This window comes from Staurois parvus, unplaced genomic scaffold (assembly GCF_062004578.1).
Source record: "Staurois parvus isolate SC_StPar_1 unplaced genomic scaffold, SC_StPar_1.0 ptg000070l, whole genome shotgun sequence".
NCBI lineage: Eukaryota > Metazoa > Chordata > Amphibia > Anura > Ranidae > Staurois > Staurois parvus.
In genome coordinates this window covers 1,332,366-1,344,575 of record NW_028317866.1, presented here as the reverse complement: position 1 = coordinate 1,344,575, position 12,210 = coordinate 1,332,366, and the positions used below count along the sequence as shown (strand labels likewise).

The following is a 12,210-nucleotide window of genomic DNA, read 5'->3' as shown; positions in this document are numbered from 1 at the left end:
TGTGAAAAAGGAATCTGTTAAAAATCAAATAATTTTGGAATAAACTCAAGTGATAACAGGCAAAGAGAACTTACAAGCTCAGGAGACATTTCTTCAATCTTAGTAATAAGGTCTGTGAAGAACTCTGTCATGTCTTTCTGTTCTCCTGTGTTGAGTGGCTGCTTGTCCATGGTGTATGTCTTACAGAACGGCCTTGGGTTATAAGCTTTACATTCGCTTTCCTGGAGTAAACACAGTTATTACAGAACTTCAACACACAAATATGGGATCAAGTGTCTGTCTTTTACATGAACCATAGATAAAATTGAGATAATGGTCTTGTTAACCCTAAAGACAAATACTAGGCAGATAGAAACAAAAAGGGATTAGTCATCCCTTATAGGAAGACATCTTCCATATCATTCATAGCATGACTGCATAAAAGAAGACGCTCAAGGTGGGGATGTTGACCACAAGCTACTACAGAGCGTAACGCTCTGTAGCTAAATGGATCTACTAGCTTTAAGGTTTTTTCTTTTTCTTTTCCGCCAGTCAGTGGTATACAGGGAGAAAAGACGGAGACCTGAAATTACGTTTTACTGGAACCGGATGTGATGTATGCCCAAACACCACTTCAACGCATTTCACCCAATATCAGGGTTTCCAGAAGACACCCTGCTAATGGATGAAAAGTGTTGAGGTGGAGTTTGGGCATATGTCACATCTGACTCCGGTAAACTGTCATTTTCGTTCTCCATCTTTTCTCCCTGTACATCGCTAGCTGGCTCCTATAGACAGGGGCAGCGGTGGGAGACTAAATGATACACACTGAACATGTTTAGTGCCAATGTTGACACTTTTTAATATGAGTGTAAATCCTGCTGTTTTAGGTTTGTTGGGATCTAATAAAATTAAGATGTGGTGCACAATGAAGGTTGTTTTTTTCATTGCTCTATGGCTCTGAGTATCACAGCAAGGAGCTACAGGTATCTGACCAGTGGATGCTTACAACCAGAAGCCAGGAGGATTGTTAGTCCTTATTGAGCACATACTGAAGGGTCCATATCTCTAGTCAGTTTGGAGTGTGGTCACAGCAGGGCCGCACTTACCTTCGGAATTTCTGCAACACTGCATGAAGGTCTTACTTTATGAGGGTAGCAGGCACCTTCAGATTCATGGACAACTGATGTAGAGACAGGACTTTATATGTTTGACTCATTAATTTAGGCTTTAAAATGTTGCACAGTCAGGTGTGTGGTGTGAAATCCAGCATAGTTCTCACATGGATTTGCTGGCATGTACAAAAATGGAAATCACATTATTCCCCATGATGCCTGTTCAAATCAATACAGCGCGCTATGTTTTTTTAAAAGGTGCAGACGCTTCTTTTGGTGCAGTGCAGTATGCTTTTCCTTAAAGGATGATCTCCAAAGGGTTCAAATGGTTGTTTTGCAAAGAGAAAGAACTAAGATCCAAAGGAAGTACAGGGTGCTGCAAGGGGTACTTGAGGCAAGATACACGCAAAAAAGGTTTATTGTTTAATTTGCTAGTTTTTTTTTTGTTTGTTTTTTTTACACAAGGGAGTACATAGCCTTTGAAAAAAAAATGGACAAGGCTAAAACCTGACTCTTCAGAGTGCTTAAGCTCAATTATGGTCAATACCTGAATGCAAAGCACTGAGTAAGAGTAAGGCCAGAATGCAAGTCACTGAGCAAGCTCAGGGACTGAATTGCCTGTGCTCACACCACTCAAGGAAGAGTTTCCAGGTATGATAGCAGATCTTTCTGGAAGCTGTTTAACTTGGAAAAGTGGAAACAGACTCAGAGACTCTACTGAGACCTGGGCTTCAAAAAGCCATGCCATTAAAGCAAGACACTGAGCAGCTGGATGGAATGGAGGGCCCTGAGACATCAGATCTAGCCAGTTGAGGAGAGGCCAGGGGTCACCTGCTAGAAGTCTGAGTACATCTGTGTACCAGGTTTACTGGGCCAGTTTGTTTCAGTAAGCATGACAGTCTTCCTCTCTAGCTCTATTTTTTTTTGAGAAGACGAGGTAGAATTCTCACTGGGGAACGTGGGCATGAACAAAGAAGAGGGGTACAGTGCAGCAAAGTCATATTGCTCTGAGCTTTAAGATGTTAAAATGTACCTTCTCTTCCAAAAGTGACCATGTTAGATGGACTGGAACATTCCTTCTCACCCTGAGAGACTGGCATCTGTTATCACTTTTCAGTGATAATTAGGGAAAGACTTCCCTACCGTTAGGGCTGGAAAGGAGATCCATCAAGTTAAGGGATTTTCTGCCTGGACAGAAGCATTGGTAGGTTTAGAGAAGGAGCATGCTTGTTCCAAGTAGACACAATGCTTTGTTGGTGAAGTCTCACGTGAAATTGGGCAAATGGCACTCTCAAAAGAGGCTACCACGAGGCCTAGAACTTTCATTGAGAATCTAATTTTGGGATGTCTCCTTGATTTCAAATTTCAAGTGTGGGCTCTTAGAGAAAAACTTCTTTTCTGGAAGTAAAACCTTTGTTTGGGATGTGTCCAGAGCTGGACCCAAGTATTCCAAGGTGAAGAGATGGCTGGAGAGCAGATTTTTGAAATTGATAATCCTGCTCACTGCCAGTCTGACCCTCCAACGTTCAGTCCAGAGGGGTCCAGACATGGCACTAAAAATACCAGGGTGAGGTTGGGCGTGACACAGAGCTCCAATCAAAAAGACCATTTCTAGCTGTCATGTAGAGAAGAGCCTTGAGTTAAAAAAAAAAAAAAAAAAAAGTTTAAGAAAAAATGATGCTAGCAAAATTAGGTTTGATTTTCCCCAGCAGAGCTTAACCATTAGCCGCCCGGCCAATGGCCGTTTGGCGGCTTCAGATGTGTTCCTCCATTCCGGGTGCACGCCATTTGGCGTGCTCCCGCACATGCGCCGTTTGCGCTAGTGCAGAGCGGCGCAGCAGTGCGATCTGTCGCCGGCCGTGCACCTCGGACACGGCCGATGACAGATCCGAGTACCGGCTCCCGTTTCTGGTACCATGTGACCTGCTGTGACCAATCACAGCAGGTCACATGACAGTTGTATACATGGATGGCTTCATTCATGATGCCATCCATTGTATACTAGTGCCTAGCTGTGAATGGTCACAGCTAATCACATGCACATGTCATGTGATTAGCTGTGACCAAATCACAGCTAAGCACAAAAAAAAAAAAAGCTGAATGAATCGATTTCATTCAGGTAAATGCTTGCTTATAGCAAAGTAATTCTTTGCTATAAGCAAATTGTGTAAAAAAAAAAAAAAAAAAATACTGATCACTTCCCCAAAGTAGTACAATGTTACTATGGTAACATTGTACTATTTTGGTCATAGTAAAATATGAAAAAAAAAATCTTAAAAAAATAAAAAAAATGTAATAAAAAATGAAATATAATAAAAAAATAAAAATAAAATAAAAAAAATATATATATATATTTTTTTTTCATACTGTCACCAGTCAGTGTCCCTGTTCACCGCCATGCTAGTTATATGATGACGCTGTACTGCACTGGTGACAGTATGTAAAAAAAAAAAATAGTGAAAATAATTTTTTTCATTTTTTCAATTTCGGAAAAATTATGACAAAAAAATACAACTTCAAAAAACTCGCCATGCCTCTTATGAAGTACGTCGGACTGTCTACTCTGCAAAAAGGGGTCATTTGGGGGATATCTGTACTGTTCTGACATTCTTGGACCTCAAGAAATTAGATTGGCCGTCAGTACTTCAGGATTGATCAATATTCAGATCTATACCATAGTTTGTGAACTCTATAAATTTCCTACAAACTAAAAAATACATCCTAATTTGGGTTATTTTCACCAAAGACATGTAGCAGAATACATCTCGGCCTAAATTTATGAAGAACAATTATTTATTTGTAAACGTTTATAACAGAAACAAAGAAAAATGTGTTTTTTTTTTCAAAATTTTTGGTCTTTTTTTTGTTAATTTAGCAAAAAATAAAAACCCCAACGGTGATTAAATACCACCAAAAGAAAGCTCTAGTTGTGTGAAGAAAGTGATAAAATTTTAGTTTGTGTACAATGTTGTATGACCGCGCAATTGTCATTCAAAGTGTGAGAGCGCTGAAACCTGAAAAATGGCCTGGGCAGGAAGGTGTAAAATTGCACGGTATTGAAACGGTTAAGAAAAGACATCCATCTTCCTAGGAAACAAACAAAAAGCTGGGGCATGCTGGTAAAAGAAGGGGGAATCCTGGCCTGGCCTACAATTTTTTTTTATTGACCCCATATCTCTCCATAAAGAGGACCTGTCACTTATTATTTCTATCACAAGGGATGCATGAATGCTTTGTGATAGGAATAAAAGTGTTTACATTTTTTTTTTTTTTAAAGGGACAGTGCAAAAAAAAAAAAAAAAACCCTATTAAATAATAAAAGTTTAACGTGAACAACCCCCCACGTAGTGGAGAAAACATACGTAGGCCACTCCCACATATTTAAACTGTGTTCAGACCACACACGTGAGGTATCGCCATGATCGTCGGAGCGAGAGCAATAATTCTCGTACTAGACCTCCTCTGTAACGTTACACTGCTAACCAGTAGAAGTTTTTAAAGCATCACCCATGGAGATTTTTAAGTACTGCAGTTTGACGCCATTCCACGAGTGTGTGCAATTTTAAAGTGTAAAAAATTGGGGTATATAATTGTGTTTTTTTTATTTTAATCAAAGTATATTTTTTTCCAAAAAATATATATTCATTTTTAAAAACTGCGTACATTTTGGATTTTCGTTACCAGAATTTTCATTTCAGTGCACCACTACAAGATTATGCATGTTTTATACCTGAGGGACGGCTGGGAAAGTGACAATCACTGTAGTAGACAACACTACTACAGTTATAGAAGCTACTGTCCAGGTTCTGCGCTAGCAGCTTCCACTCTGCACAATGACCAAACTGTATGGATACAAGGCATTCTCTGATTGGACAAAGTGGAGATCATGACATTAACCCCTTCACCTTATCCCATCAGGGAATGCCTTATATTTGTAGAACAAAATACAGGCATTCTATAAATGGTGGCAGTGCCATTTGGCATAGGACCCAGAAGATCACCGCTATCATTGTGGTAACTCCAAATACTACAGTATGCAATAAAGATCACACCTGGAGTTCAGCTAGAAGACAAGTTAAAAAAACGAAAAACAAAAAAACAAAATACAAGGAGACTTACCATTAAATAAGTAAACATTTTCTGGAGTTCCAGCAGGGTTGTTTTATGTTTAATATCATCTGAATACTGCAACAGAGGTTTAAAATATCTGTTTAAGCATTGAACAACCAGATACATTAAGCTTATTTTAAGACACATGTAAGTGAATGTAAACAGTAAGTTAAAAAATTACAATTTAAAAGGAAAATTTGACTTTTTAATGATTATTCCTGTTATTGAGCTTAAAGCCCAATTGAAGTTTGCATGAAAAGTTTATAAATTCATGGTGCTGCAAAACACTAACTTTTCAGCAGGATATCTTTTTTATGTAGCTGCAGTGTCAATAGAAATGCTTCTAGTGCAGGCTGCAGAAAAACACACTACACCTTGTGTAAAATCAGACGTCTATCTACAACGGTCCAACAAGCCCCCTGCCTTAGTCAGAACTAAAGGTTCACTCTTCTGCCCAAGACTGTGGCGCTGATGTAGACCTGTAGTTCTGACTGAAGCTGGCCATAGATTCAGAAGGGACCAGCCAAATATTCAGATTGACTTCTGTCGAACAAGGACAACATCTAATAGTTGACATCTATCGAAAAAAGACAGCCACACATTGATTGAAATTTGGCTGTGCTGAACCTCTAACCAGCTAACAATCTACTTCGGTCGACTGGACAAGCTGTAAAACTTTTGTTGAGCAGCAGCTTCAGCTACTGCTTGGTGAACTCTGATGGTGGAGAGTCCTAGTGTCAGAATATAATGTTGCAGCAGAGGGGATTCCTCTCTATACCTTGCATGTGTGAAAGGATGAATCTATTATTTTTTCATTAAGGCTACTGGCAGAACAAAAAAAAACTAAAAAAAAAACAAAAACAACAGTACTACTGACAGTAAATAGCATACAAACACTCTTCTCTTTTAGTATTACCATTTTAGCTTATGAGTGCATTACTACATTACTACAAATTAAAGTGGAACTTCAGTCAGAAAATCAAGTCCTGCTAGATCACATCAGGCTGGCCCCTTTTGCAGGTACAGCTATGTAAAACATTACAAATAAGTGCCTATACAGTTTAAAATCCAGTAATACACTGTCCCACCCTGCTCTGCACATAATCAATTGCTTACTATTTTTTGGCACTGTGCCGAAAATACAAGCCACTAGAAGCAAATTCACTGCCAGCCTAAAGATTTACTGCTGCTCAGGAGTCCTGGACTTCAGCAAATGACAGCCTTCAGCAAGAAGAAACAGGAACAATGCTGGAGGCAATTTACAGCACACACTAATTTTGGTAGAGAAATATGGAATGTATGTTCCTTGTTAAACATTTTTTATCAAGTTGTGCTTTAGGAAGTGCATTTTAACAATACAAAATTGGATTTATGGTTTACCCTTTTCTTGGCGCACATCACAGGACACAGAGGAGTCCGATATCCATAATGATCAGGTTTATATTGCCACAAGAAAAAAAAAATGACGACGACAGGTCCCCTCCTAGGTATACCCCTCCCCGAAAGTCAAGGTTTTAGTTCTTGTAGCAAGTCATGAACCACAAAGGATTAAGGGTGGATCTCTGTGTCCCATGATGTACTCCAAGAAAATAAATTTACAGGTTAAACAAAAATCCTATTTTGTTTATCTTACATCAGAGGACACAGATAAGTTTCATATCCATAGTGATAAGGATGTTCCAAAGCACTTAAGAGGGGAAGGCAACACAGCAACAAGTCGATGGGTCCCAAATACCGAAAACTGAATAGGCTAGAACCTCATGCAGCAGCCTGTAAAATTACTTTTTCACATAGGGCCAGGCAGGTTTGGACAGCTTTTTCCCCTTAATAAATGAAATCCTCATTTAAAAACTGCATTCTGTTTTTACTCAGGTTGTCTTGCCCACTGCCCTATAGTAGAACTACTGCTAGAGGGCAGCAGGGCTGCGCAAAATCACGTATATATATATATATGCGATTTGCATTTCCGGGTAGGGGGCATGCACCGCCCTACCAGCGCCACCATTGGTGGCTATGGATGTCAGTCACCAGGTCATCGGGGAAAGCTTACAGGGGAGAGACCTGTGTGTAAACACAAGTCTCTCCCCTGCCAGCAAGGACATGCTGCTTTGTATTTCTCTACACAGAGGAAAAATACAAAGCAGCATATGTTTCATAGCCAAAAGTCAAAAATATTCTTTTTTTTCAAAATTGTCGGTCTTTTTTTGTTTATAGCACAAAAAAAATAAAATAACCACAGAGGTGATCAAATACCACCGAAAGAAAGCTCTATTTATGGGGGAAACAAAGACATTATATTTATGTACAGCGTTGCATTACCACACAATTGTCAGTTAATGTAACAGAGCCGAATCGCACAAAAAATGGTCAGGAAGGGGGGTAAATCCTCTGGAGGGCAAGTGGTTAAAATTTGTTTGTTGATCTTAATAATTTAAGTGTAAACAGAATGCAAAAAATAAAAAAATCAGATGAACAGCAAATACTTTTTCACAGCACTGTAGGTCGCTCATGTACCCTATGGTAGGGGATCCTCTTTGAACATAAGGGTTCCAAAATCAGAGCGAGGACCTTGAGGAAAATTTGAAAGAGGTCGAACAGCTGGAGTAAAATGGAAATTGCAGGCCCTCAACCACAAACCAGAGAAACCTTTGGTGAGGTGGATAAATCGGCTGTAGATACATGTAGATAAGCATTATTGATATCCACCGATGCCAGAAAGTCGAATTGATAGAGAGAAGCCACTACAGACTGTACAGATTCCATCCAGAATTTCTGTACCCTTAGAAACTTGTTGAGCCTCTTGAGATCCAATATAGGAAAAACATCTCAGTTTGGTTTCAGAACCATGCAGAGGTTCGAGTAGAAAATATGAAGTGTCCTCTGGAAGTGGAACAATCACTCTGAGAAAGAAGATAATCGAGAGCTTGCAACAGCACATATTTCTTTTGCGGATTCAAAGAAACATTTGAAAACATGGAGTGAGGAGAAGGAAGGCTTTGAAATTACAGCTTGTAGTCATAAGCCACAATGTTGCAGATCCATTTGCCAGCATTCTCTCCCCTACCATACCTCTATAAAGGACGGTAAACCTCCTCTCCCCAGAGTGAGTGGGGTCACCCCTTCATTGTGAAGAGGACTTGTCCCCTGGTTTACAATCTTTCTGAACCACAGGCTTGGCCTTCTTTGTAAGTGGTAACAGAGTACTCAAACCACAGTCACCTCCTGGATATAATCCTCCATAGCCAAAACAAACTATCATTCCTTTTAAAAAGGCAAATGTTTTTTACGTGCTTCTGGCAAAGTAAAGCTGCAGACCCACACAGTAACCATATAATCCTGCGCATGTGCACTAATAGGAGATCCAGGCAAGAAAGCTGCTGTATGGAGTCCTTTAAGGCATCCAGTAAAAAGCTGACAAATTGTGGAAAATCTTCCAGGTTTATGCTTGATTTGGTAGCTAGCAGTATTCCACTGTCCCATCATCTGCACAAACCTTGAAGTTCTGGCACATGCCTACTGATGCAATAGCTGGTTGTAGAGCTGCTCCCGCCAGAGTAAAGGAGACTAGATAGTGCCTTCAAGCGTTTGCCTAATGCATCCTTAAGCACTGGTACATCCTCTATTGGGCATGTTAGTTGCTTATTAAGATAAGAAAGTAGCGGATCTTCCAAAGGCAAACTCCATCTTTTAGAGAACTCACTATTCAATATGTGTTGCTGGACAAACCTTTTTGGCAGATTGAACACCTTGTCAGGGTGAGCCCAGTCTGTGTACAAAGCACTATGTATGAGGGTGTATAGGTAAGGATTGAGGAGGCTGCGGCTGATGCTATGATCCCAACCCTTGAACCTTTGAAGAAAAGGGGAAGCGGAAACTTCAAATAATGAGGATAGCATGGCTGCCGATACTGAGCTCACTGCCCCTTCATGACATTGCCGGTGAAGCTACAAATGCACGCACATGGCTCAGCAGGCTTGAGGGAATGCAGGAGATGGAGACATTTCTCCACCTTCTGTAATTGGTGCTAGGAGACTTCCAGAGCACTCTGCGCTCTGCTCTTTAATGCTCAGAGTGTTCCAAAATTGTAAAAAGTAAAAAAAGAAATACAAGTGAAATAAAATATAAGCCATTTTCTTGTCCCTTGTTTGGCAGAAAACTAATTTTAAAAGTGGCATTCACCAATCTTGTTGCTGGAACCCGAGGGGTCCAATCTTCTCCTATCATAGCAGGTAATACTGCAAAAGGCCTTCAGGGACTCTGTTCCCCATCTGGGATCACTGCCCTGGAGCTGCAAGGCAATGTGTCATTTTGCAGGGTACAGTGTCAACATTACAGGCTGAACCTGTGTGTCTGAGCGGGTCCAGGTACCACTCCTCCAAGCACTGAAAAGCCATAGAAATATGGATCTGGATAATACCAGTCTCCTACTACCAGATGAAAATATTGAGAAGATAGCTATATTTGTGCAGAGAGCTGCACAGCATGACCATCACCTACAACACTAGCAAAAAAAAAAACTGAAGCCCCCTTCCTGTCAGAGAGGGGTCATGCTTAGGAGGGGACTTCCGTTTTTTTTTTTTTTTTTGCCAGTGTCCAATCACCTGAAGGTGGCAGCATAAACCCTATCATTATGGATATGGAAACTCCTGTCTTTTGCTGTATAAGGAAAATTTAGTCCATCCACTGTTTATTATTGCACTTAGTTAGCATCACTAAATAATGACTAACAATTCTGTATTCTACCTAGGATTATTATTATTATTAAATCAATATACCTTAGCAGTAAAGATGGCTTGCCTGGCCGCAGGTATCATGTACAACTGCTGAATGGTGGATGCCAGATAACAGGTAGCTCCAAGATTTGTGAGTCCAACAAACCTGCACTCAGCTCGCACATCATCATGTGGCCAGTAGTCCCACTTGTAGGGAGCATGGGAAGCTGTGTAATATGAAGAACAAACAGCTGTTTACCTAGGGCACAAAAAGGGCTATGCTAGAGATATCTTTATCAACATTCATTTATCAAACAAATCATTCAACAGAGTATTGTGTGCAGCATAAATGTGAGACAATGTTTGACCAATGAAGAATACAGGTCTAGAAAGCATATAAAATGTACATTATACTGTATTTTACATGAAGTACTTGTCATCCATTCAACACACATTGCACATATCTTCCCTGATGACCTGTTTGCAAGCTTAGGTATAAAACCCTACATGTGATACTTGTGCTGTTTAAGATATGAGAAAGCAGAACTGGTATGCAGCCAAGAAAAGAACAGTAGTTTCCATCTGAGGCTCCTCACAGAGTTACTTTGTTTTAGGATGTATTCCCTTTAGAAGTAGACCACCAGGCAAAACTTTTGCTTTTATCCTGAGTGGGTAAGGGTTGAAGCCTGTTATTTATTTTCTGCCTATGAGCACAATTAAGATTTCTAAGCATTTCTAGTCCTTGTGACAACAGTTTCACTGGCTTTGAAAAAGAAGGGAATTCCCACAAGAGAAGCACAGACAGCAATAAATCCTTAAAGGAGAAGTTTACTTTTCTGAATGTGTTACATGTGATACCCGTATTTAGGATTGAGAAACCTCCCCCGTACCCCTGTTGCTCTGCGACAGTGGGCAGGAGGTCTTCTCCTGTCAGATTTAAAAAACAGAACGACTGTGCAGGGCTCCACCTGCACAGTCACGTCATTCATTTACAGAAATCTATGAATGAATGAAGTACAAGTATTGTCTGCCATGGCAGAAAAAAGCTTATAGTTCTCAGTGAACTGTTAGGGCACTGGTGAGTGCTCTCGGAGTTCAGTGACACTTTCAAATAGAAAGCCCGTACAGAGGTAAAGGCAGAAAGCTGTAGGAGTCTGACATTGCACCCACAATCCAATGACTGTGGGTGTAATGCTCTGCAAGCTCCTGGAAAAAAAAAAAAAAGCACACTTTTTACCTGCAAAAACATGTGAATTATTATTATGCTAAAAAGGTGACTGTAGCCTTTAACAGAGGTTCTAAATATACAATCTGCTTTAAATTTACCAAGTACAAAGGCCTTCTTGACTGATATTACACTGGAATGCTTAGGCAAACCCACTTTTTTTTTTTTATCATCTCAAGCATAAACTCAATAGACCAATTCTACTATCAGTCCTCAAACTACTCTGTTTATAGAAAGCAATGGAGTGAGGCCTTAAAAATTGGCAAACTGCATAAACTAGTGATCATCGCTTGCGCATGTGGGGGACTGTTGCAAGCGTTCGTCTTTGCATGCGAACACAGGGGGACAGGGACACTTTAAAAATAATTTATTTTATTTTTTAATTATTTTTACACTGCTGCTTTAATGTTTTTTTGGATCACTTTTATTGTAACCACAGGAAATATAAATATCTCATGTGATAGCAATGAGCAGGAACAGGTACTTCTAATGAGACCTGGAGAGGAGGGGGGGAGGGGGTGTTTAGACGTCCCCTGCCGCTGCTAGTAAAAGCGATCCAGTGGCTATTTAGCTGTTCAGATTGCTTTTACAAGAACGCGAACCGTCGGCTCTAAAAAACTATACTAGAATCATGCCTGCAGCTGAAGGTATAACTGTGAAAGTCAAGCGATGTATGAGTACTTCGCTGAAGCAGATAACTGATGTTTAGAATATTTTGGGTGACTTAAATCTACAATATTCTGATAACAAAGAGAATCCCCTTGCAACTAAACCACACCAACCTTTTCTTGGCTAGGTTTTTCCAAATTTATGTTCTCATAGTGATGTCTGAGGTGCCAAATTCAAATTCTTCTATAGGAATACCTCTACAGCCGCCCAATCACTTCTACAGGGATGTTGCTCATCCCTTGTGATAGTAATAAAGTTGATAAAAAAAAATGAAAATACATTTTTAATAAAAGAACATTTTAAAGCACCCCTGCTCCCCTGTGCTTTTTTGGGTCAGTCCTGCAAGCATATGTAAATAATGACTGGACAACACAGACAAGGTATCATTGCGTAAGAGTGA

General features: G+C 40.0%; 1 protein-coding gene across 5 annotated transcripts in view; it reads right to left on the bottom strand.

The window, feature by feature from the left end:
- Positions 1–12,210, bottom strand: part of USP34 (ubiquitin specific peptidase 34) — a 244,271-nt gene that overhangs the window by 92,307 nt on the left and 139,754 nt on the right. For all 5 annotated transcript variants that reach the window (XM_089669184.1, XM_089669187.1, XM_089669185.1 and 2 more), the window contains 3 exons: positions 9,980–10,143; positions 5,214–5,279; positions 75–221 (listed from right to left, as the gene is read on the bottom strand). In XM_089669184.1, coding sequence (XP_089525310.1) covers positions 75–221; positions 5,214–5,279; positions 9,980–10,143 — 377 coding nt within the window. The remainder of the gene's footprint in view (positions 1–74; positions 222–5,213; positions 5,280–9,979; positions 10,144–12,210) is intronic.